At 34.0% G+C, this 24551-nt stretch overlaps 1 protein-coding gene across 1 annotated transcript in view; it reads right to left on the bottom strand.

The window, feature by feature from the left end:
- Positions 1 to 21503: 21503 nt before the first annotated feature.
- CDH10 (cadherin 10, type 2 (T2-cadherin)) overlaps positions 21504 to 24551 on the bottom strand; it is a gene marked incomplete at its 5' end in the record, with an annotated part of 28717 nt that continues 25669 nt past the window's right edge. Inside the window, 2 exons of the mRNA XM_010194267.1 lie at positions 21504 to 22255; positions 23093 to 23344. Coding sequence (XP_010192569.1) covers positions 21762 to 22255; positions 23093 to 23344 — 746 coding nt within the window. The remainder of the gene's footprint in view (positions 22256 to 23092; positions 23345 to 24551) is intronic.

Below are 24551 nucleotides of genomic sequence, written 5' to 3' on the forward strand. Positions count from 1 at the left end.
TCTCTTTAATGGTCCTCATTACTTGAAAGAATTTATATGAAAAACTTTTTCAGTAACACTGCTTTTAATTTCAATAATGCATTGATCCCTCAATATGAATGCCAAAATAATAATTTCAGTTTGTTTTATTGTCCCTGCAAAGGAAACAAAAACATCTGGGAAATTATTACAAATAGCCAGATATTTGTCATAACTGGGTGAACAACAGTTTCCATCACTTCTTGTCTTCCCAGAGGATTTAGAAGAGCTTTGGGAGAATGGAGATACTTTTAGCCAAACATGGGGCATAAATATTATAGGACTAGTTCTAAGGCAAAAGAGCTAGGAAACACAAAATTGAGGTTATATTGGGTTGTCCAAAAAGTAATGGTGCTTATTTCTGGATAAATGAAAGGCAAATTTTTCATGGGAAACAAAAACTTTAATAAACAGTATAGTGTCCATTTTGTTCAATTACCTTTTGTCATCTTTCAGGCAATTCATGATTCCACGTTCAAAAAAGTTCTTATCTTTTCCAGCAAAAAGCAGTTCCAAGAACAATTTGATATCCTCATCAGCAGTGAAAGTTTTAGCATTCAAGGCATTTTGTAAAGACTAAAACAAATGGCAGTTTGGTGGTTCCAGGTCTGGCAAATATGGTAGATGTGGTAACACATCCCATCCAAACTGCAACAATTGTAGATGAGTGACCAAACTTGTATGTGGTCTAGTTATCATGGAGAGACACAACATCTTTGTGATTCACCAGTTCTGGACACTTCTCTTTGATGGCATCATTTAATTTACCAAATTGATGACAGTACATGTCTGAGTTAATGCTTTGGATCCTTGGAAGCAATGTAAAATACACAATACCTTTGAAATCCCACCAGACTGACAGCATGACCTTCCTTTGGTGAATATCTGCTTTTCAAGTGCTTTGAGCTGGTTCGTAATGCTTGCTCCATGATCTTTTTAATTCATCACTGTTTGTAGATGATCCATTTGTCATGGCCTGATGTCATATGTTTCAAAAATAGGTATTTACTGACCAAAAACATTCTATGATTCTAAAAATGGATAATTTTCTTCACATTTCAAGAGAGAACTGCAGGAGTCAATGAGTTTAGTGAGATAAATTATTTGAGCTCATACGGTACCCAAATATCAAGCTTCCTAATGTATACAAGTTGTTTAAAATGTTTTTCAGTGTTTGATTTCAATATGTTATCAGCAATCTCTCAAGTAATTTAACACCAACTGGAGTCAATCAATGCCTTTATTTTGTCGTTATCAACTTTGATTGCCTTTCCTAAGCATGATCTTTAACATCAAAATCTCCTGCAATTTAGTAAAGCAATTCTGACACCATGGTAGTTTTAAAGCATCTTCACCATACACACCACATGACTTTTTATGAGCTTGCATATTTATTCCTTTTTAGAAGTAATACAGCAAAATATGACAAAAATGTTCCTTTTGATTTTCCACTTTGAAATTGACACCAAATAAATAATTGTTAACAAAATTGTGAGCTTTCTTTGTGTAAAACAAACTTGAACTGTCAATTGTCAAGTTACATGATGAATTTGTGGTTTAAAAAGAAGTGAACTACATTTCAAGACATGTATGTCCATCTATTAAAAAACCCCTGCAATTACTTTTTGGCCAAATTAATAGATTGTTTGTCCTTTTATTTGCTACACAGTTTCCGTTCATAATTAGGATGAAGTCAAACTAAACCACTTATATGTTTGTGAAGAAGACATACTCATGAATGAGATACTTTAGAAAGCTCTGAATATCTCAGTTACATTTCTAGATGAATGTTTTGTGCTACTCTTAGGGGAATTATTACCTGTGCTCTTTCCTCTAGATCTGCAAAATTCAATTGTGAACTTCTTGAAAAATGCTAATTTGTTTAAAGATTTACATTTTACACATTCACCAGCTATTTTTTTCTGTCTATACTCTCTTTTTCATAACAATTTTACTAATAATTTCTGTACTGTAGACACTGTAGATCTGGTAGAAGCCTTTAAAAACTTCCACAGTACACATAACATTAGTAAAGACATATTTTGATTTCATTATTGGAAAGCTTGAGTCTGAAGTTTAAGAAAATATTATTATTTTAATACAATATATTATTATAAATTATAAAATATTAATTTCAACATTTTATTTTTAGATTGCTCTTACTAAATAACTAGAATCTGTGGGACGGTGTTTTGGATTGTTTTATTTTCTTCATGTTTGCTGCTCTTCATGAGTGTTGTTTTCAAATTCCTGGGTTTTGTGGTTTTTTTTTTCCTCAAAACATATTCTGTCATTACTTCTTCATAGAAAAAAAATTAGTGCTACATTTGAGCCTGGAAAAAAATTACAGTATTTTATGTTTATTATGAATAAAACATGGATACTTTTAAAGGAAATTATTTTTAAATTAATAATCTAAGCTACCTTGCAGTACAAATATTCAGCATCTATAAGGATGCTATATAGCTCTCCTTTATTACACAGTCATTGATAGCTCTCTACTATGCCTTACAGTATGCATTGTAACAGCTTATTCTGTAGTCAGAAGAGCATTTAATACTCTTCCGTCTTATAAGCATCTTCTATATATCTCAATAAAATGCAGTAAGCATTACAGAAACATTGTATACATATTATTAATATTACAATAAACATTAGGGAGATTATCTATATATGTTATTAATATAGCAATAATCATTAAACAATTTAATATTAATGTAAGTGTATAAAGATGTCATTTTAATATACAACCCTAGTATCTTATATACACAATACAGTTATTGTAATGTTAAAATAAAAAGGAAATATTGGTCAATAAAAACAGCAAACATACATTTTTATGTAATATGAAGAACAGTTAGAAAGAATTCCTACTATCCAACACAAATTAAAAGCTGTATAAAGATGTATGTTATGCTTAGGTAAATATACTTCACATCTAAATTGGTTAATCAGTGAAAACATTTGCATACCTATTTAATGGATTGTAGTTGTATTTACCAAGCTGTAGAATTCTTCCCATTAATTCCTTTTAACTGGAACTTTTATTAACACTCAGAACCTTTGAGCAGCTACAAACAATTGTCTCTTAAAAACAAAGCAAATGAGAAGAAAATCTTATAGGAAAATGTCACCCATTCTCACTTGTCGTGGTTTAGGACCAGTGCGCAACTGAGCACCATGACGCCCCAAAAAAAGAAGCTAGACGAAATGAAAACTGGGAGGGCTTCTCACCACTTAAATGATCACAGGCAAAAGACAGACTCATCAAAGGGAGAAAAAAAATCCCAAAACAATTTTGTTACCAGGAACATCAAAGTAGAACAGTGAGAAATAAAACTAGATCTTAAAATCAAACACATTTCTCCAATCTCTACTTTCTTCCTGGGCTCAGCTTTGTTCCCGGTTTCTTTACCTCCCCCACCTCTTGCCCAGGGGAGTAGAGGGTATGGGAATGGGGGGTGCAGTCAGTTCATACAATGTGGTCTCTGTAGCTCCTTTCTCTTCAGAGATAGGGGAGGACTTCTCCCGGCATCCCTCTGCTTCCACATGGCATCCTTCACACAGGAGAAAAGTCCTCCTTAAAAGTCCAAATGTGAGTCTGTCCACAGCTGCAGTTCCCTCACGCACAAAGCTGTTACAGCCCAACTCCACAAAGCTCCAATCTGGATCTGTCCACGGTCGCAGTTCCCTCGCACATGAACTGCTCCAGCACACACTGCTCAGACTCACAGCTTCTTCACAGGCAGCTGCCTGCTCGTGTGGATCTGCACCACTGGTGAACTACCACAGGCTGCAGACGGGTCAACCTGCTCTCTCTCTATGGGTTGCAGGGGCAACCTTGGCTCCGCGCAGCTCCTCCTCCTCCTCTCTTTCCTTTCTTCCTTCAAGCGACCTTGGTGTTTTATAAAGTTGTTCTCCTCAGGTCCCTCTCCTTTCTCCGCTGCAGGTACCTTCTGAAGATTATGAAGAGTACCTGGCTCTCTCAGACTGGAGCTGCAGTGGTACTTGAGATTAAGTTGGGGCCAAGCAGACCCAGCCTGGCTGGTGCCCGTGCCCGTGCCCGTGCCTCCCGCAGATGGGGCTGCACTAGATGGGGCTGGTGTAAGAGAGCTCGGGGTGCGCTGCACACCCCTTACAATAAAATAATTCGCAAGGGCATTGATTGATTTGGCCCTGGCCAGAGGTGGGTTCAACATTGAAGCCAGGGAGCTTTTAAGGTAGTTTCTTACAGGGCTATCTCCATAGCCCTTCCCAACTACCAGAAGCAAATCCAAAACCCCTCACAGAAAACACAATACATCACTAAATTGTGAATTATTGACCTTATATGTCTATGACAATATTGTGCTAAATAAAGTTTTACAGTTTTATAGATATATACACTTTCTGACTAATGGGTAAACCCTTTTTACTTTATGACATGTAAATTAAAACAGTAAATTTCTACAAACAGTAGAACTACTGAAACCATTTTTCTGTGGGATTTAAGTATTCAAGCTGTCTGGATTTACTGGTGTATTTCTGCAGATTGGAAGATAAATATATATGTGTTTTTTCTTTTCTACCTGGATATTTATCTTCATGAAGGCTATTAAAACATTATCTTTTGAAACAATTTGCATTCTGCAGATGTAGCAGAAATTGGGCAGCTGATTTGGTAGTCACTAGTCATAAGAGCCTTGCTTCTGTGCCTATGTATATATGTAGGTATACATACATAAAAATGTTGTTTTCTTACAAAATTAGGCAATAGTTAGTAATAACAAACAAATGAAATGTTGATTAGTGCATCCTTAGGGCTTTGTAAATTATATTAGTTCTGTTTTTCCCAATTTCATGTAGAGTGATGCACTTAGACCTACAGCATAAGAAAACCTAATTATTTCAAGATATGTTCAAAAAAACAAGCTAATATCAATTAACTGATGCATGAAATCCTGAAAATATGTTTGCATATTTATGTTTATTGTCATTAAGTGGACAATAGCTAAGGGACTTAAACTCTGAATCTTCAAGAATACAACTTCTGTGTGCATACACTCTAACTGTACTGTCCTATATAATCTCATTTTTTCAAGTGACTTTTAATTTTTTCATAGCTCAAAAACTTCCTTAATTTTCTGAAACATGAGAGGTTGAAGCCAGTGTAAATGTTTCACTGTAATTATATTCTTGCCAACTTTCAGTACCTTGTTAATTAGAAGAATGGAACATTTTGTAAATATTGAGATACAAATTCTGTGCTAATACTAAAAATTAAAGTTCATTTGCATGTATCAAAAATATCAGCGTTTAAAACCTATATTTCAAAGTATTAAGACAAAATACTCAGTTCTTAAGATGTCTTAAACACTTGCAAATGAGTTCCAGAAAGGATTTTAAAATTCAAAAAATTCAGCAAGAACCATGTTACGGTTTAAGGGTTACCAGCCTGAGAGGGAAGGACAGGTGGTGTCTGTAGGACCCTGGAGGGTCAGAGATCAGTACTGTTCCCTCGCCTTTCCGGCCACAGTCTATAAAAAACCGAGGTTTTCGAGGGCTTTTCCTGGCTTTCCTGGGCTGCTTCCTGTCGCATCTCGGGACGGCTGGACCTACCTCCATGTGCTCGGCAGCATCCACCACCATCTGCTCCCGGCACCACTGCGGTCCCTGGTGACGAGTCACAGCAGTCGCAGCGGCCACGAGGCACTGCTTGGACATTTCCACTCAGGACAACTGGGATCGGATTTTGTATATAAATATCCTTTGTCCCTTATTAATTCCCTTTTCCTTTCCCCTGTTGTTTTCATTAAACTTGTTACAGTTTTAACTTCCAACCTTGTGAGGTGCATTTTTTTTTTTTTATTCTCTCTCGATTCCCTTTTTCTTAATCCTCCCCCTGGCAGGGGTAGGGGCAATAGAGAGAAAATCCTGCTCTCTCTCATTCTGACCCTTAAACGGAGACAAAGCATATTCTTTATTTTTCTTTCCGTATTTCTTAATTTCCCTTAACTGGAGTTTTAAGTTTCCTTCAAATGAAAATTTAAATCTTCAGCAAGTCTGTGCAAAGGAAAGTTGATCACATTTTCTTCTTTTTTTTTTTTTTAAATCCTACATTCCTCTTACAATAGTTTTGTGTATTCTTTTTCTTTAATGTGAAAAACAAACAAATGAACAAAAAACCAAAAGACTCAAAACAAACTTCTTTTACTATTTCTTAAAAGTTGCCCTTACTATGACCTATTTAATTTAGTGACCTATCTTCAGTACTAGGATAATAAGGATAATAAATTTGCTCAACAAGAATGAGAAGAAAATCAGTAATAACTTTCATTGCATTTTTCACATGTCGACCTTGTATTTATTTACATAGTATCTTTATTTTTATGGGATCCATCTGACCAGGAATAAATAATCCACTTTAAATTCACTTTTTGTAGATTACAGTGCAGAATCATCTTTAGTATAAACTGTTTTGCTTGAGTAACATGTATAATATTTCTTCCTAGAAAATGTAGTTTATATATTAGTATGTAAAACTAATGAAAACTGATCTTTGGAAAAGATACTGCAGAGTTTGTTTCATTGTTCTTCTTCAAAAATATGCTTTTAATTTATAGATAAATTACAAAAGAAAATTATTCATCTGTAATTAAAAAGGCAGATAATCTGCAATGAATATTGAGGCTCAGTAATTATATTAAGGATTCTGACAGTGTTAGATGTGATTTAATAATTCTCCATGTTATAGACAAAAATACCTGGAAAAGAAGCAGCATTTTAAATAGACTGGAACTATCATCAGAAGTAATTACTGCATGATTGTAAATAGGTCACTACCAATTCACTTCAATAAGTACAAAAACTCTTACAGTCTGTGATTAGATAGGTTTACTTATATGGCCCCTCAGAGTTTCAATTTTACATTAACTTTTGATAGCGCATTGTTATACAGCTATAACAATAAAGTAATATTCATTGGGGATGCCAAAGATATGCATGTCTAAACAGAAAACTATTACAAGTAATATCTCAGAATAAGAAATGGTATAGCATGTATCTTTCTTTAAAGTGTTTTAAAATAATTCATAAAATAATAATGCATTTTAATATTTTTAACTTCTAACTTATGGGCAATGAATTGACATGCAGTACCCAAAAATGTTTCACAGCCATGAAGTAATTGGTAGTTGTCTTACTTCATAAAATGTAAAGACCTATGATTAGAATCCCTCTAAATTTCAATAGTAAAGGGGAGCATGAAACACAGAATGTGAAAACTGGACTAGCAGACTAGACTAGACTAGACTAGACTAGAGTAATTTATGTTGGAAGGGACCTACAACAATGATCTGGTCCAACTGCCTGACCACCTTAGGGCTGACCAAATGTTAAAGTATATTATTTAGGGCATTGTCCGAATGCCTCTTAAACACTAATCAACCACCTCTCTAGGAAGCCTGTTCCAGTGTTTGACCACACTCTTGGTAAAGAAATGCTTCCCAGTGTTCAGTCTAAACCTCCCCTGGCTCAGCTTTGAACTATTCTCACACATCCTATCACTGGGGAGAAAAGATCAGCACCTCCCTCTCCACTTCCTGTCCTTAGTAAACTGTAGAGAGCAATGAGGTCAGCCCTCAGCCTTCTTTTCTCCAAACTAGACAAACGCAAAGTCTCTAGTAGAGATCCTAAGTAAGGTACAAGCTCAGCCTACTTGTTCTCTTACATTTTATGTAGAATGCTTTGTGCTAGCTAATCAACTGATATTAATCATTTGAGTACCATGAAATACATACAAACCCTAGGGACATTACTGTTACATTTATCTTATTGTGACAGAACTGGTGCAGAACTGCCTTAAGATATCTGTATTCCTGCAGTGTGTATAATGTCACCTGGAGCTACCCCATGAGTATGTGGCTAACTAATCAATTCTGTGAGCTTGCTCCTTCTCTACTAGCTGATGTAGGGAGCATAGAATGGAAGCAGGGAGAAAAGAGAAATTATGACCTTCACTCTAAAGTAAATGTCTCTGGAAGGGTGGAAAAACATGGAGAGCGCTTTTATTTGTGTTGAGATTGTCGTATTTATATTCTGTCTCTTAAATGAAAAACTAGTGGCTTTTCCTTCCCTCTCTTTTTTTTTTTTTCTCTTAACATGGAACTTACATTGATCATCAATGGTACTGTAATTAGTTGTTATCTTTTAGTTTCCCCACTTGATGTCTTTTTGTGAAGAACAGGTAAACAGGTATTTGAGAGGGGTTGTATGTTTTCTCAGTGAGGTTGACAGCAAAAAGTTTTCACTACCTGGATAATCCATTTAGTACTTAAATGCATGCTATTTTTCCAGTCTTTTCCTCCCTCTATATTAAAAGGGCCAAAGTGTATAGAATCCACTCCTGAACTACAATGTGTCAAAATAAACAACATAGTTTGAAATAATGCACATGAAAACTCAATTTTATTGGTGTTTTGGTATTTGGCTTGCTTGTCTATTTCCTTCTTTTAGTCATTATCCACAATTACAACATTCAACTATGTGGTATGTCCTAGGCTTTTGCCAGATTAAAAAATGTGGTCTTGTTCATATCAATTCTAGGTCAATTTTTTTGTCTTTAGATCCTGTCAAAACATTATGTGATATGATGTGATGTGATCTTCATGGGGTAAAACAATGTTCTGACCCCTTGTGAGGGTTGTAGGTATGTATTATCTTCTTATAGTATAATTTGTTGTGTCTAAATGTGTTTGTTCATAGACACATATGTATTTGAATAAATTTGCCACCTTTTTCAATTTTCAATACCATTGGAAAATCGAAGACAGATTAATCTGGAACGTGATTGTAACATTCTTTGTCCTTCTAAATGGAGGTAGAAAATCAGACCTCAAGTACTTACTTGAAGTACTTGGCTCTTTAACACTGCTTCTCTTATTTATTTATGTTTGTTGGTCAGAATAATGTGCACATTTCAGTGAATTATGAGTCAACAGAGATATTCAGCCTGCCACTAAGTGCTAAATCAAACATATGCATCTTCTATTTTTTCTGAAGTTCTAGAAATTGCTTCATACAGTGATGAAAAAATCTTGGTAAAGAAGAAAATTCAGGACCTAGTTCACATGAAGGAAATTCAAGTAGAATGATTTCAAAGGAACTGAATTATCTTGCAACAAGTTTATACTACTATTCTTCTTTTGTTTCAGCAGAATCAGTCCTGATACACATTATTTTAAGGGCAAGCAAAATTACATCATAAGTCTTTCGATACCATTTCAAAGAACAACCTGATAAATACATACTCTGGCACACTTAGCTTCAAGCAATTAAAGATTTGGAAACTAAATTCTCAAATTGCTAAAAAGACTGCATATATTTAAAAAGGAAATTAATATTAATTCTCACTCAACTTACGTGTAAAAAATGGATGACAATTCAAAGCTCTTTTGGCTGTCCTAATTGGATATATTGTTCATACCAAGATTAATGCTCCAAGCAAATATTTAGATGCTGCTAATTTTAAACTACTGGATTTAAGTGGAAAAATGAAGGTTTTCTGCCATGTAGTAATCTCATGACTGTTCTTGAATTTACACTGCTAGAAAGGAGTGCTGTGGTTTAGTGAAGACCTGCAGTCAGTGGAATGGAAAGGAAAGGGTATTAGACTAGAAAAAATAGCCTCTAAAGGAATTGTGCCATCTACACAGAAGGCATAAATATTATATATAGAAGAGCATTTTCTCTTGTATGTGTATATATGCAAACACATATTAAAAATATATATTATGCATACATACATATAAAAACAGAGGTTAAAAATAAAGTATAGCTGTTCATTGCACAATAATTTAAATAGTGTCCTGAGCTAACACATGCTACTTCTCTATATATCAAAACGGGAGTTACCCCTACTAGACTTGTAGAGGTAATGACTGTTTTCTAATGTTTGATGCAGACACTTTAATCATCCAAACACTTCTTCAACCTCTTCTGGTGGACCTTGGACTAAGCTGAAACATCCTCATCATGTATGGCACCTTCTATGCTGTCATTTCATTTCACCTGATTTCTTCGTGCTAAAACATTTTCTGCGAACTTTTGTCCTGTCTACATTTGGAAAGAAAAATTAAATACTCAAAATTATGTAAAACATACAGCAAGCTCATGGTTCATTTTAGGATTCTTCTTGAGTAGCCAGTTTCTCCTCTGAGTGAGTCACATTCTATTACACATATCTAAAACATATACTAGATACTTCTGCACTGCAATACATCTACTAGGTCAGATTCTGAGTTCATCTGAGCAATCTTAATAAGTCTATTCTCAGATACTAGCTTGCTGCTACCAAAGATTCCCTCCAACAGAAGCAAAGCATGTGTTTCTGTTTCTTCCTTAGCAATTGCTCTATTTATCCTCTGATCTTTTCCAATTAAAAAGTTTTCTGTGTGTTGCTAAGATGAATTTACTTGCCTTTTGATCAATTCCTCAACAGTCAGTTTAAGAAGTGCCAGAGTTGGCATGTAGTAGGTGGCAGAAACTTGCAGAAATTCTGGAGATGCACAGGAGAAACTTGTGAAGAAAAAAACCTCTGGTTTTTATGTCAGGAAGCTACTAAATTGACTCATCTATATTGTTTAGCTATGTCCCTGTTTGTTAGGCAGTGATTTCAATACCTATATATATAAATAAACATTTGTAGTGTGGTTCAGGTTTCTTGTTTGTGCTAGCTGTGACTTTAAAAGGCTCTTGAAAATTCATCTCTGACTTCATCAGACAAAAGACAGACACCCACCAACTAATTCAGCACTTTGCCTTTCTGTCTTGATAATATATTGAAAATATTTCAATTGACATCTTGCCTAATACAGTTATCAGTCCTGAAAGGTTAATGTCTCCACAAACTCATTTGGACTCATTTAGGACAAAAAAGCTTTTTCGCTCCCAGCTGTGCGATAATATTGCGCCATAATGTACTTCAAATTATGGGCTCCATGTTTAAAACAAAAAAAAGCCACAACAAAACAAAACTCTTCATTGTTTTCCAGAGTTCTTATTTTCATTTCTATTTGGCCATCTTGTTCAGAGACTAAAAGGAGGAGTGCTGAGGGAAGATGCAGTGAAAGAGGAGCAGAAGCCAGTCCTACTAAAAATCCAAGCAAGCATATATTCATCGGGTTCCAGATCTTGGGTAAGCTTGGGTAGTAATAGTGTTTAAATAAAAGCAGTAGTAAAGTATTTAAGAGAATACTTTGACTGCAAACCCACCAACTTAAGGAGCAAAGACACTCTTGGTGTAGTTATTCACTTGTAGCTCCAGCTCTTTGCATTCAAACAGATATGACAGTGAATGTATCAAAGCAATTGTGTTGATCACCAATCATGTAAAACTGATTGATGCAGTTGTTTAATGCAAAAATTATTTATATTTGCAAGAAATCAATTATAGTTGTTAACTTCTATTTATCTTAACTGTGATGTTAACAGATAATTCAAATAGTGAATTTTTAGACAGTGAAAACTGTTTCAGCAGTCAGTCAAGTATTAATGCTCATCATAATTATGACTTTAGTTTAACACATTATTGCTCAGTTTAAAACGGTTATTAATGCTTTATTTCATACTTTCCAGAGACACATTTAAGGTTCTCAAGATGTCATTTGGTCAATCTTGAAGAGGCTTCTTGCATGTCTGGTAAAATTAAGAGGTAGGCATTTTTAAAAGCTAACCAGGAAAACTGAGAAATTTACAACAGAAGCAATGAATGAGCTGAGAAAATTCACAAGCATGACTGGTCAGGAGTGTCAAGGAACCTTGAGTAAGATGTTATTATCAGCTGAAAATGAGCTAAGACAATTCTGAGACCTGATCCCTGAAGTTATACTAAAAAAGGTTGCACGTTATCACTATACCTGTTTAAATCTGTGCAAAATGCATGCATGAAATGGCACATGCACACTAACTGCTGTATCTAAAAGGAACACCATCACCATACGGTAATTATCCATTACTGCTAGCCTTATCTAGGTAACTACAGTTCTGTCTCTCTGCTGAAAGGTTACTCACACTTGGAAAAGCAGGATGGTGTGAAAACAAGGGATGGAGAGATAGGAGTCCCACCGAGAACATGAATGGTTTTGAAGGCAACCAAGTTGGACTTGCTCAGTTTAATTGCTGAGTTACCTATGTTTCATACTTGTAGAAGATATATTTGTATCAAAAGTGATCAATGACTCTTTATTCAGTAAAAAAGCAAGTGCAGTCAAGAAAGATGGAACATTTTCTGTTGTAAAGCAAACAAGTTTTGTTTAGCTGAATTATAAAGTCTTCTAAATATCTATTCCAAACATTAGCACCTGTTAATGCTGGAATATATATTTGGCTTGGTTTGATTTACATTAAAAAACAAACTGTCTACAGTTTAGTGGCTTAGAGCATATATTTTATGGATAAATTATAATGAGCCAATTTTCACATTCCTGGCTGGAAATGCTGTTCCACTCCCCAGTCCCTGAAAAATAGCAACAAAAAACCATGAACCCCACCCAATGACAGATGTGTATTAGTGGTCTCTGCTCCCCAGTGTTCCTTGTCCATCTGTTTAATCAAAAATTGAACAAAGCCTTCCACAAGAGTATTGGGGTTTGACAAAAATAAGTTTGGAAGAAACGTTTTGTATTAATGTTTCATATTTTCCTTTATGCTAGCATTGTATGTTAGTAGATTCCTCCTGCATTTGAAAACATCTATTCAGTTTGTAGCCAATATCAGTAAATGACCAAGAGAAGAGGAAAGCAGTTTATAGACAGTCAAGCTTTGGACAACAGCTTGCATAGCAGTGGGTGTCTGAGAAAGTAAAATTCAGGTTTTGACTTTAATAGATAAGAACGTCTCCCTCATAAGATGATGCCATTCCCTTTATAGTGCCGACTCTGACACGTTGCCAAGAAAAAAAGAGCTGTGAAAAATGTGTAAGATAAGTAATTAGCACGAAAGTAAGGAGCAGTTCATAGGGTATAAGATTAGCAGAAATAAGCTGTGAAACACCTTTTCAAAAGGTTTCAAGGAAATAAGGATCTGGCTATTTTTCCTCTACCACTTAGAATTTCGAAAACAAAGGATATTTAAAGAAAAATATCTTAAGTGTTTGTCTGAGAAAAGCATGTCAAGATTTCATTATTTTCTCTTAAATAAATTAACTGAATTTTCCTTTCCTTCAAAATTTGCATGGAGGAAAATAAGAACAGTTTCACTGCTATAAATGTTATGGTGACAGAAGCTGAATTGGTGAAATCAGGTGTTCTATTGTCATGTTTTAGAAAGTATTTTATGAAAGATGATATGCTATACAAAATTGCATTATGTTGCAGCCTGAAAAGTATGTGTTCCATAGCCTTCTGCAACAGTTCATCTAGCTTCCCTGGAGACATCATATGGCCTCCCTTTAAGACTCTGAATGCTATAGTAAAGAATGGCTCAAATTTAATGAGGAAAGGGATAAGGCTTCAGAAAGCTTTGAACACCATTGTAATATCATATCTTGCTATTTGAAAAAACAATACAGGTCCTTTATACAGTAAATGAACCTTCCTAACCATTTTCCATGGAAATAAAGAATACGCATAACCTCAGGCATCAGACATAGGATTTGACTGATCAAGAATATCTCTCAAAGTCTTGAGCAGGATGCCATTACCAGCTGAAAAAGAGCTAAAACAATTCTAGGACTTGAACCCAGAAGAGACAATAAAAAGAGTGACAGTTTTTTGCTATACTTATGGTCTATGTATGATGTATTGAGAGTTTCTTAATAGGATTTCACTGAGAGATGGACTATGAGGGTGGGACATGAGAACTTTTGTTATGAAGACAATGTTATTTTAATATGAACCCAACATTTTTTTTTAAAGAGATCATTCTTACAGATATTTCATTAATATGCAAGATCACAAACATCTAAGTTTGTGCTTTTTCTAATTCTTCCTAGTATTCTAAGAATTTCATTGATAATACTACTATAGACCATCTAGAACCTGAGTATATTTTAAATAAAAGACTTAAAATAATACAGTTGAAACTACAATTATTCCAGCAATCTAATCTTTCATGAGGAATCAATAAAACCATCATTATGTGACTAAGCCCAAAACATTACAGTGAAAGCATACTCAAGAAAATATAACTGAAATATGCTGATCTTTTTATATTTGTCAAAACTGTTTATAAAAAAAAAAAAATACTTAAAAAATTCACAGTCCACTGTTTTTCTTTTTATATCTCAGTGACCATTCTTCTGTATTGAAGAATGAGGGAGTGGTAGACTTTCAAAATTAATTAAAAAATATATCTTTACCTTGTACATACTTGTTACTCAGAAACAAAACATTTTAACAGAAGGTTTTATTTATTTCTGTGTTTTTATCTTTGCATGTTCTTTCTACTTCCTTCATTGTGCAAGATAAAACCCACTATAGTTATGAAAAAGATTAAAAACTCGGGAATCATAAAGTAGATGGTCCTGATTAACTGAAATTGTCTGCTGCTGAAATTACATGAAATTTGTCTCACGATATATCAAACTCTTCTACCAGACTTAGGGCTCTACTTTCTTTAACATCAGTAATGGAATAGCAAGACACCAAGAGTGTCTAGGGCCTAAAAACATTCAACCAGGCTGCAAATGAGTCTTTTGTGCTTATCAGAACTGAACTGAATCTCTCAACTGTTTGAGACATATACACTGTTAACATGGAATAAATAAACCCAAACCAATGGTAGAAGGAAACATCTGCCATCTTTGCAAGTAATACAGCAATATTTAATTGTTATATTATTTTAATACTTTTTCCTGAAATAAATTGGTACAAGAATCAATGCAAGTCCTTTTTCAGCTTGCACTGTTTTATAAATAAGAATGAATTCCATCTGCAACATGAATTGATGTTCATTCATTTCACAGCATTTGGGTGCTAGGCAAAAATGAGAGTGCTCCCCTCTGCTGTCTGACATTTTCGTTTTAAACATGAATTGTTTTTCCCTTAATGCCGTGTGTAAGATAATTCTTTGTGCATTAAATGGCTTAGAAATTTATAAATAGCTGACAGTGACCAGGAGAAGTTATATTCATTGGACTTAAACAGACTGTACCTGTGCATATAAATGTTGATTACTATTACTTTTACTTACATTAATTAAATTAATGGATGTAATGATAGAAATGTTTGTTTTGAGGGGCTTAGAGAATGCCAAAAAAATGATAACATAAGAATCATTTTAACAGAAATCCAAAGGTCTATTGAGCCTGTGTTTGATACTTGCCAGCTATGAATGGTTGGGAAAAGTGAAAGTATAAAGAGAGCATGTAGTGATAGTTCCATATAGAGATTATTTCTATGATCTCTGGAAAAGTAAAATTCCAAGGCTTCTTGAATGACCATAACTTGCATTGAGGAGCTTTTGAAACATTACCTTAACTGTTTTGTAATCCATGTAAGCTATTAGCATCTATAAAATCTAACAGCAAGGAACTCCATAGCTTTAGGTATGTTTTGTGTCTGAAAAATAAACTCCTTTTCTTCTTTTTGAACCTGATATTTTTTGTTTTACTAGATGATTCCTGTTTCTTTTATTGAAAAACACAGTGAATAGTAGATCCTATGTATCATTCATGTTTTCATAAATAACTGTCATATCTCTTATCAGCTGAAGAATACTAACCTGCTTCATTGTTCCTCACAGATAAACCACTTTCTGCCTTTGGTCATCTCTCAACCTCTTCCTTAAGTTTTCTAGGTTTAGAATATCTTGCTTGGGGGAGAATGTGATTAGGACTCCAATAAAACATTTAATACAAGGACATGAAAGATATAACTTTTTTAGTTCCTTTCATAATAATTCTTAATGTTTTATTTCCTTTATTTACTTAATATTGAATTAATTTTTTCCACAATCAGCTATGGTAATTACAAGATCTCATTTTTGAATAAACAAGTCCGATCACTAAGCACTTCACATTAATCTATAGTGATTTTATCTGCTAATTTATGATCCAGTTATTTACAGTTGCAATGCGTCCCTTCATTTCTTATGACTGGCCCCTTTATTTACTGGTCTTAATGACAATCACAAACAAGCTGTCTTATCCCATTATTCATCTCCTTTTCCAGATCAAAAGATCAGATCATGAAGGATTTCATTTTTTGCCCTTCCTTTACTGGGATTATTGAATATTTATTCCTATCACTGGTTTTCTGTCTTTTGGCAAGGTGAGGACTTTCCAGCTTATGCTATGGCAGCTCAATTTCTTTATGAGCTTTGATGACAAACACCTTTTTGGTATCCAAGCAGACTATATACATGTAAAAATTGTGACTATCTTGATTCATAGCATGTAAATGAAGTTCCTGAAGGTGATCAGATCTTCTTCTGACTTTCTGTCCTCATGAACAAGCCGATTACAACACTATCCAGAAACCAGCCAAAATCATAAATCTTTATTCTGTTTGTAATTCTTTATGATGATGAAAGTCATGAGGGGAGATACATACTATAGATGTTCATTATGATGAAGACATTCTTTATAAACCATTGTTAAATATACCAAAGTTCCCCCTTAAATTAAGGTTTGTCAACAGTCATAACTTCCAAAACTTTTCAAGAGTTTTTGATTAATGAATTTATTGGATTTGCTGTACTTTTTGTGACCATACAGCTGCAAGTCACACTACTCTGTCATCCCATAGTCTGTTTGAAACATAAAATAAACTTTCTAAACTTAACTGTTGGCTTTCCTCTGGAATTTTAATGTATATTATACAATAAAACTTGTTCTTCTTTCCTTAAAAGACCAGATATGAGAAGCTTGCTGAAAGTTTCCACACACAATACCTAAACATGGATGTAGGTATATTTAGAAAATATTTTCTTCCAATGTTTAATCAATAATCAAAATACTGTTATTCAACATTAACGAAAATGCTCAGTAATATTTTGCCAAGTGTATGTTAAAAATATATCTGATGTCTGGTTTGTAGCAAAAAAATCAAAGAAAGCATATTTGTCATATTTCTTTTCAAAGAGCTTTTTATTTTTCATTGTTTACTAAGCTTGACACCAACTTAAAGACAATGAAGTTTTCTCAAAAGTGAAATATTTTGTTTGAAAATTTTTTTGAAAAAAAAAGTAACTTGCATTCAGAAAAAACAATAGTTTAATAACTGTCATTTTAATTTCATCGTTGATGATATTCCTTTAAAATGAAAACAAGAATAGCTATAAAGAAGATAAAACAAAAGAAAAAAAAATTAGTTTTATCTGTGTGTATTTATTGATTCCCATGTTGTTATTACTACATTTTACATCTTCAGTTATGTGGAAAGTGACTTTTCAGCCAGTTCAACCATACTGGAATAGAGTTTGAATAAACCTCTCAAAAACTGGAGGGACAATAGAAAAGCCCATGACATTTTGTTGTAAAAAAATTATATTCATGTTTCCTTATATTTGCTATTATCTCCTTATGTTTACTATTCACATAATGTTTTCTGACATAATAGATAACATTGTTATGAATAAGTGAAATTGTTTTAGCTTGAACATATATCTGCTGATCTTGCTGTGAACAGATTATTGTTGGGCAATTTCTGTGCTGTTCAAGTGAGTCTGATAATGATAATACAGTGTTCGAAGACTTCTGGTAACTTTTAGAGTCAGAGCTCCAGTTCACTAGCTTGACAAAAAAGTAAGGAAGCCTAAACTATTCTGTTTATATGCTTATATACTTATATCAGATATATGTTACTAACAAACTTCCTAAAAAGTTAATTGATTTTTCTTCTGAGTAGTTAATGATAAGCCAAAATATTTACTTTTTCCAAATGTTGGATAAACCTAGAGAAACACCGTTAAATAATTTCGCAATTTAAATAATTTAATTTTCTCCACTATTCACAATTAGCATAGTGAGGAACTCTGTAGCCTTTAACTGGTATTTTTGTAGTTATTCCAGTAGGAGCAAATTATAAGAAATTTAAAGGAGAATAATGTAGCAAATTTGATTCTTTTTCTTCCAGCTTTGTGTGATAGGTAACATAAGAATTAAAAACACCCCAAAACATTATAGGAAATCTAATTCAAGGGCAATAGAGTCACACTGGACATTAAGTGAAAGGAATGAAGGATACCCTCTTGAGAGACGGTAATGCAATTGGTAAATTTTTTGGCCAGAGGATAGTAATACATGTAGTTGAGGGACAAATGGTGGAAATGTGACACCTTGAAACAGTGAATGAGTGAAAAACATTTGCATATGCAGGGCTGGCAGCTAGTGAATACTGACCTGATGATGTGGAATGTGAGGGTTTTGTTGATTTAGGTGGGTTTTTTAATTCTCTGTATGTTTTTAGTCTGCTTTGACTGTTCTTACCATCTACCATTTCCCTAAAAGGCCTATGAAATACTACTGTTTTTGTTGTTGTCATTAACACAAGATCTTGTATATACCTCCTTTCACAAAATTCCTTTAAAAAAAATCAATTCATTGCAACAGACTCTAAGAACTCACTCTCTCCTGGGGGTTCAGTAGCAGTTTTTATATGTTTCTGAATTTTTAAACATTTGTAAGGTCTGTCTTTTAAGTCATTTGTACATTTCACCTGAAATTCAATATTAAAGTATTTTATGTGTTTTGTGTGATGTTGTGGCATTTTTGTCATAGGAACATATAGAAAATTCATTTGGACTAAACAATACAAGGATCTTGTTTGCTACATGTTACATTTTGTTGAGTTTCATACAAATTCATGTGGCAAAGCTTAGCAGGTATTACTTGGGAAGTAGGTATCCTATTTTACATTTTCTCCACTTTGAATTGTATTGGAGTTTCACTTTCCAATTCCTCACTATTGTAAGGGTGTATGAAAGACAGTGGAGTAGTGCTTTTTAAGCCTTGTCTCTCCCTTTCCATGACATCTCATACTCATGGCTTTTACGTTTTACTATATGGCCTTACTTCTGACTAAGCTATTATGACTCATATGTGGCATGTAAGAGCATGGAGAACACTGTGAACTATTCTGTGACTGCATGTTCGTATGTCCACTTCCACTAAGCTGAGATATTTTTAGAGTAAAATGGTATATCTTTTTACAGCAATATGTCATTTACACAGTAGCAACAATAGTGCTGAAATGGATATTTTTCCTTTTCCTAAAATATACTGGAAAATAAAACTGCAAAGATATGGCAAGAGGTGAAACAAATTTTCATTTATACTATTTATATATTAAATTTAGTAGTATGTTGATTATACAGTGTTAGGTACTTCCACAATGTATACTACTATTTTATTTAATAATGCATATAGGATTAAATCTTAAACATTGGGTCCATATTCTGCTGCATAATTATAATATAACTCCCTTAAATGTAGTGATAGACAAATATTTTCACATCAGTATTATTCTGAAATAACTGTAATGCAAATCAAAATAATAGAGACTTATTTGACATTTACTGATATGTTTAAGGAGTGAGGGAGCTGTGTGTGGAAAAAACCACAGAGAATCTTACTGAGTTACATGTAAAAGTGTTGGCTGAACCTGTTCAACCAAAATCTTGTTTTTAACAAAGAGGTAATAAACAGCTGTATTACAGCCTATTTTATTTTCTGTCCTAATCCATACTCAGTTGAATTTGTAGGGTGTTACTGAGCTCAAAGTTGCTGCAGACAAAAACCAGTTCCTTTTGGCTACTTATGCATCTAATGGATTAATTTTGTTTGCTTCTTCCTGTTGCATGCATTTGAAGGACAAATGGAGATTAGGAAGGAAGAAAAAATAGATCTACTTCAATAGATAATCATAAAGAAGATAATCTGTTTGTATGGCCTGTAAGACTTCTATAAAGCTTTGTAATACTGATTATCTAAGATGCTTCTTAATATTCTCAGAATTATTTTCTATTAGGGAATATAATAATTCCTTAGTTAATGAAAGTATTATTGAGTAAAATTTAAAAAAAATCCATAATCTTCACAGTTTCTTAATAGATCAAATAGTTTAACTTGATATCAAGTCAATAAAAATTTCATCCTTATTGCACCAAAAGAACATGTATAATGGCACCATATTCAGCTTTCAACTTAATTGGGTTTAATCACTCCATTATGGAGAAGAAATATCTGATCAATAAAGAATGCAGCATTGCATTTTTTGTAGGACTAATATATTTTCAATATCTGATTTTATGCCTGTAAGAAGTTAAAAGAGATAGAGGAGATACTATCCTTCAGATGTGTTTCTTCCACTGTAAGTAAATAAATACAAACACTATGAAATCCTGCTTTTGCTCTGAGATTATTTAATCTGAGCAATGCTTCAAAATCTCAGTGTTTGTTTACTAAACAGATTTGTGTAATCTAAAAGACTTAAAGAAAAAAATAGACATCTTAAAATGTCTTGGGATATTTACCTTGTTTAGTGATAGCTAAAGTATGATTTCTGTTACAGTTGGCTAGTTGCTCAGGTTTCTTTTTACTGCACATTTCCAAGCTATCAGAAAACTCAGTAAATTGGGGTGTATGTGCTAGTTTTACTGACACTTTGTTAGCCTTCAACCTGACAGCTTTAAAGGAGACTAGATTAACCTTGGATGGTTGCAATACAACACAGCAGTGGTTTGTCATCAAATGATTAATGTTCAGAAAAGGACGGTGCTTAGAAATGATTGTTTAAACATCTTTTTACACATTAACCATTGCAGTTACAGATCACCTCTGATGATGCAATTATGATTAAAAATGGATAATTACAGAACAGTTAAACTCAGTTTTTGAAACTAATTCTTTGTGTTTGTATAGATTAGTTGTACCAGCATTTTTTTAGAATAAATTCAATTTGAGACAAAATTGTAGTTCATCTTTCTAGAATAGAATATCATCAGTTCAGCTAAAACTGAAACAAAATTTGTCTTAAACATGGCAACTGTAGGAAGTATCACTTTTGAGCAAGCAAATAGGTCTATAACTTGATAATCTCCCTGTAAGCAAAAGCACTTCATGTTAAACCTATGGAGACTATTTTGGCATAGAAGTACTAGCAGTTGGCTGTGCTGTCATCAGAGAAATTTCATGTTCTTCTCAACCTTGGAACTGATGGCCAGAACAGGCAGGCAAGCATCAACATAGTTATAAAAACTGGTTTATTTCTTAAAAATAAATACAAAAATATAAATATAAAACATTGGCAGATAGAATTTGATGAAATGAAGTTGCACAAACTTTTTTTTTAAACCAGCTGCATATTACACTTATTAACACCACGTGTACATTTTGTTTTAATTTTAATGTACAGAACAGGACAAATTGGATTTTTTCTTCTTTGCCATCTTAAAAGCTGCACTTGCAAGGATAGGACATGTAACTAACAGAAGCGGTTGTACATGAGGTTGCTTAAGGGATTATCACCTTGTTCAAATTTCAGAAGGTAACGTATTGTGTATTTTAGTTACTAAAATGGACAACACTGCTTTTCCATAGCTTTGGCTTTTGGAAGGTGATTAAATAAAATGCTGTATATATTTCAAGTGGCATCCTACTAGAAAGAATGAATGACATTAATGTACAAATTTAAAACAAATTCTAAAAGGAAACCATTGTGCTGAGTGGCAGGAAAATTTTCCTGAATGTTAAATACTGTTGAGTGCAGAAGGTGTCTGTAAAATTACTTCCGCTCAAAGGAAACAAAAATGTAGCCTACTGCATGTTAAGAATTGTCTTTGTCACTTTCTCCTCCACCATACATTTCAGCTAGCTTATTAAACTGAGGACCCCATTCTCGTAGGTAATCATAGTTTTGGTCTCCTTCAGTAGTACCCGACTCTAAGGAGCTCAAGGATTCAGCTACTGAATCATTTCCTTCATAGGCATAGGTTGCAAGTGAGTCATACGGCGGTGCAGAAGGATCAGTATCATGCTCTTTTAGCCTTTGGTTAATGAAATCTCGGACATCTGTGTTATCTGGTGCTGAAGGAGTCCTCCGTGGTACAAATAATGTTTCAGGGATAATGTCTCGTCGAAGTTTCTTATCTTCGATAGCTGCAGGATTCCTCAGTGTGCCGATATCAAAGGCTTGGGTGTCTTCCTCTCCACCACCTTCGTCATTATAACTCACAATGTTGTCTCTGATGTCCTCCTTGGAGAGGATCAAAGGCTCCTTCTTTCGTTGCCTCTTCAGAGCAGCAAACAGCACCACTATAACTTAAAGAGAGAAACAAAGATTGGGTAAAGATCTCTATTTAACAATTTCTTAGTAGCAAATCCACCAGATACAAGAGCTTTATTTCAGCAATTCATTTCTATCTGATAAATAGATAAACATCTCTAGCTGTATTATTGTAGCACAGTAACGTCTATATTGAAAAGTGCTATTTTGCACAGACGTGTGTTCTGCTTTGCAGAAACATGAGCTTTTCTACATGCTCCTTCAGTAGCTTCAGTGAGTTTTAAAATAGGTCTATTATGAAGATCTTTTTCCCTTTTTTAAGCTCAAAGTATGCAGTTAAAAACTGGCTTTGAGATTAATTATAGGCCATTAAGTGATATTCTGAAAATTGTAAAATGTAGGTTTTACAAAATTTACTTTCTTTTTTTTTCATTACAACACAGAAACCTCTGTTTACACAGTGCTTTAGAATAGAAAAATAATATTTATTGGAATATTCTGTTGAATATATACTGCATGTTGACTTTAGATAGTTGTTTAAAAAACAGACAAATCCTCAAAAAAAAAATAAAATGAAAGACATGAAAGTGATTTTTGATTATGCTATTCCTCCTCTCAAATTTTCTTTTCTGGACAACTTAACGAAAGAACAAAAATGAGCTTCTGGTTGCACACTGATAGCTGACAGTCTGGGACTTGAATTCTTATTTACAATGTCTAATTCCCAGACAAAAGTGTTTTGCCTTTTTTTGTTTAAGTTGTTATTGAATTCTTGGAAAATCTATTATAATTATTTTACCATCCTATATAGCATTGTAAAATGAGCCTGAAGCATTTGTTTAGGGGGGGAAAGATGCATTTGTTTTTCTTACCTAGCAGGATAACGATGCAGAGGAGAATGGCAACCAGTGCCCCCGTGCTAAGGCCAGCAGGGAGGAGCAAGGCCTCAGCATTGCAGGACTGCATGTTACCACGGATGTCACAGGCACACACTCGAATGGTCAGTGTGCCAGTGCTGCTCTGGATTGGGTAGTCATTGTCCGATATCACCACTGGTAGAAGGTAAGTACTTATTTCATGTCGACTAAAGCCATTCCTCCTTGTCAAAATTCTGGCAGTGTTATCTAGATTGATTAAAATATACTCTTGTAAAGTATGTGAATGTAAAATGTATCATTGTATTAAATGTACATGCATCACATTTTACAACACTGGCAGCCTTTTTAAACTGTTCCTGATATCACAGTGATAACTGTCTTTTTCTAACAACATTCCCATTTGATCAGAAAGCTATTTATAAATTTTTATGTACATCTGGCCTGCTCCTCAGTGCCTCTGCACCACCTTCGAATGTGATTTGAAAAGAGGATTTCTCAAAGCTTAAAATGTTTTATAGCTTAATGCCTGCAGTATGTGATACAGTTCTAGTTTAGGGATGAAGCTCTGAAATGAAGTGGCCAACTGAAAAAAAATAACCTTCCACATCATGCTGTTCAACAAGCACTCTGTTCTGAAAGCTTCTTTCTATGCATCTGCTGTGACAACACAGACAGGAATGCTATCAGTAAACTCAGTATGAGATTTTCCACAACAAAATCCTTTCAACATACTATAGAACAATAAAGCATGTATCTTAACACATGGAGCAGATTATGAGGGTAAAAATTGTCTTAGAAATTCAGAAAATGTGAAAGATGGTAGGTATCCCTATACAGTTTTGAGAAGTGAATTCACTAAACTGTATTTGTAGCAGACAAATCTTAGTTGTATGCGGTAAACTTCAGCATCAAAAACTGTTCACTGAGTGGCTGGAGGGTGGCGAAAGGTAGTGAAGAAATGAAGAGACTGTCTTCACACTAGAGTGTGGGCCAATACTAGAGCTAACTTTTTAGTCCAAAAGAGAGAAAATACAGATGTAGTCTCCATTAGAAGGAAAATTTAATTTTCATCATACTTGTGGATCTTTTGAGGTAAGTGGCTAGCTATCTTGCCAGTCAACTTCAAGATGAATTAAAATGAACCATGTACCAAAAAAAAAAAAAAAGAAAGAATTGCGGATAGAAAAGAAATAACAAGGTTTATGTCTCTCTACACTCAGGACTTAGTCGCCAGGATATGATATTTTCTTTTAAGTATTTTTTTTTCATAGCCTCCATGATGTGAAACACAGTTTCCCTTTGCTGCATCCCTTCATTGGTTTTGAGTATTTGTATGCTATTTGTTTTCACTCATCATCAAAAAATATGTGTCTAACTGATCTTTAAATACCTCTGCTACTGGGGATTTTATAAGGTATCAAAACAATTTGATTTAAATTCTTCACTTTCCCTA

Source organism: Mesitornis unicolor, unplaced genomic scaffold (assembly GCF_000695765.1).
Source record: "Mesitornis unicolor isolate BGI_N332 unplaced genomic scaffold, ASM69576v1 scaffold5401, whole genome shotgun sequence".
Lineage (NCBI taxonomy): Eukaryota > Metazoa > Chordata > Aves > Mesitornithiformes > Mesitornithidae > Mesitornis > Mesitornis unicolor.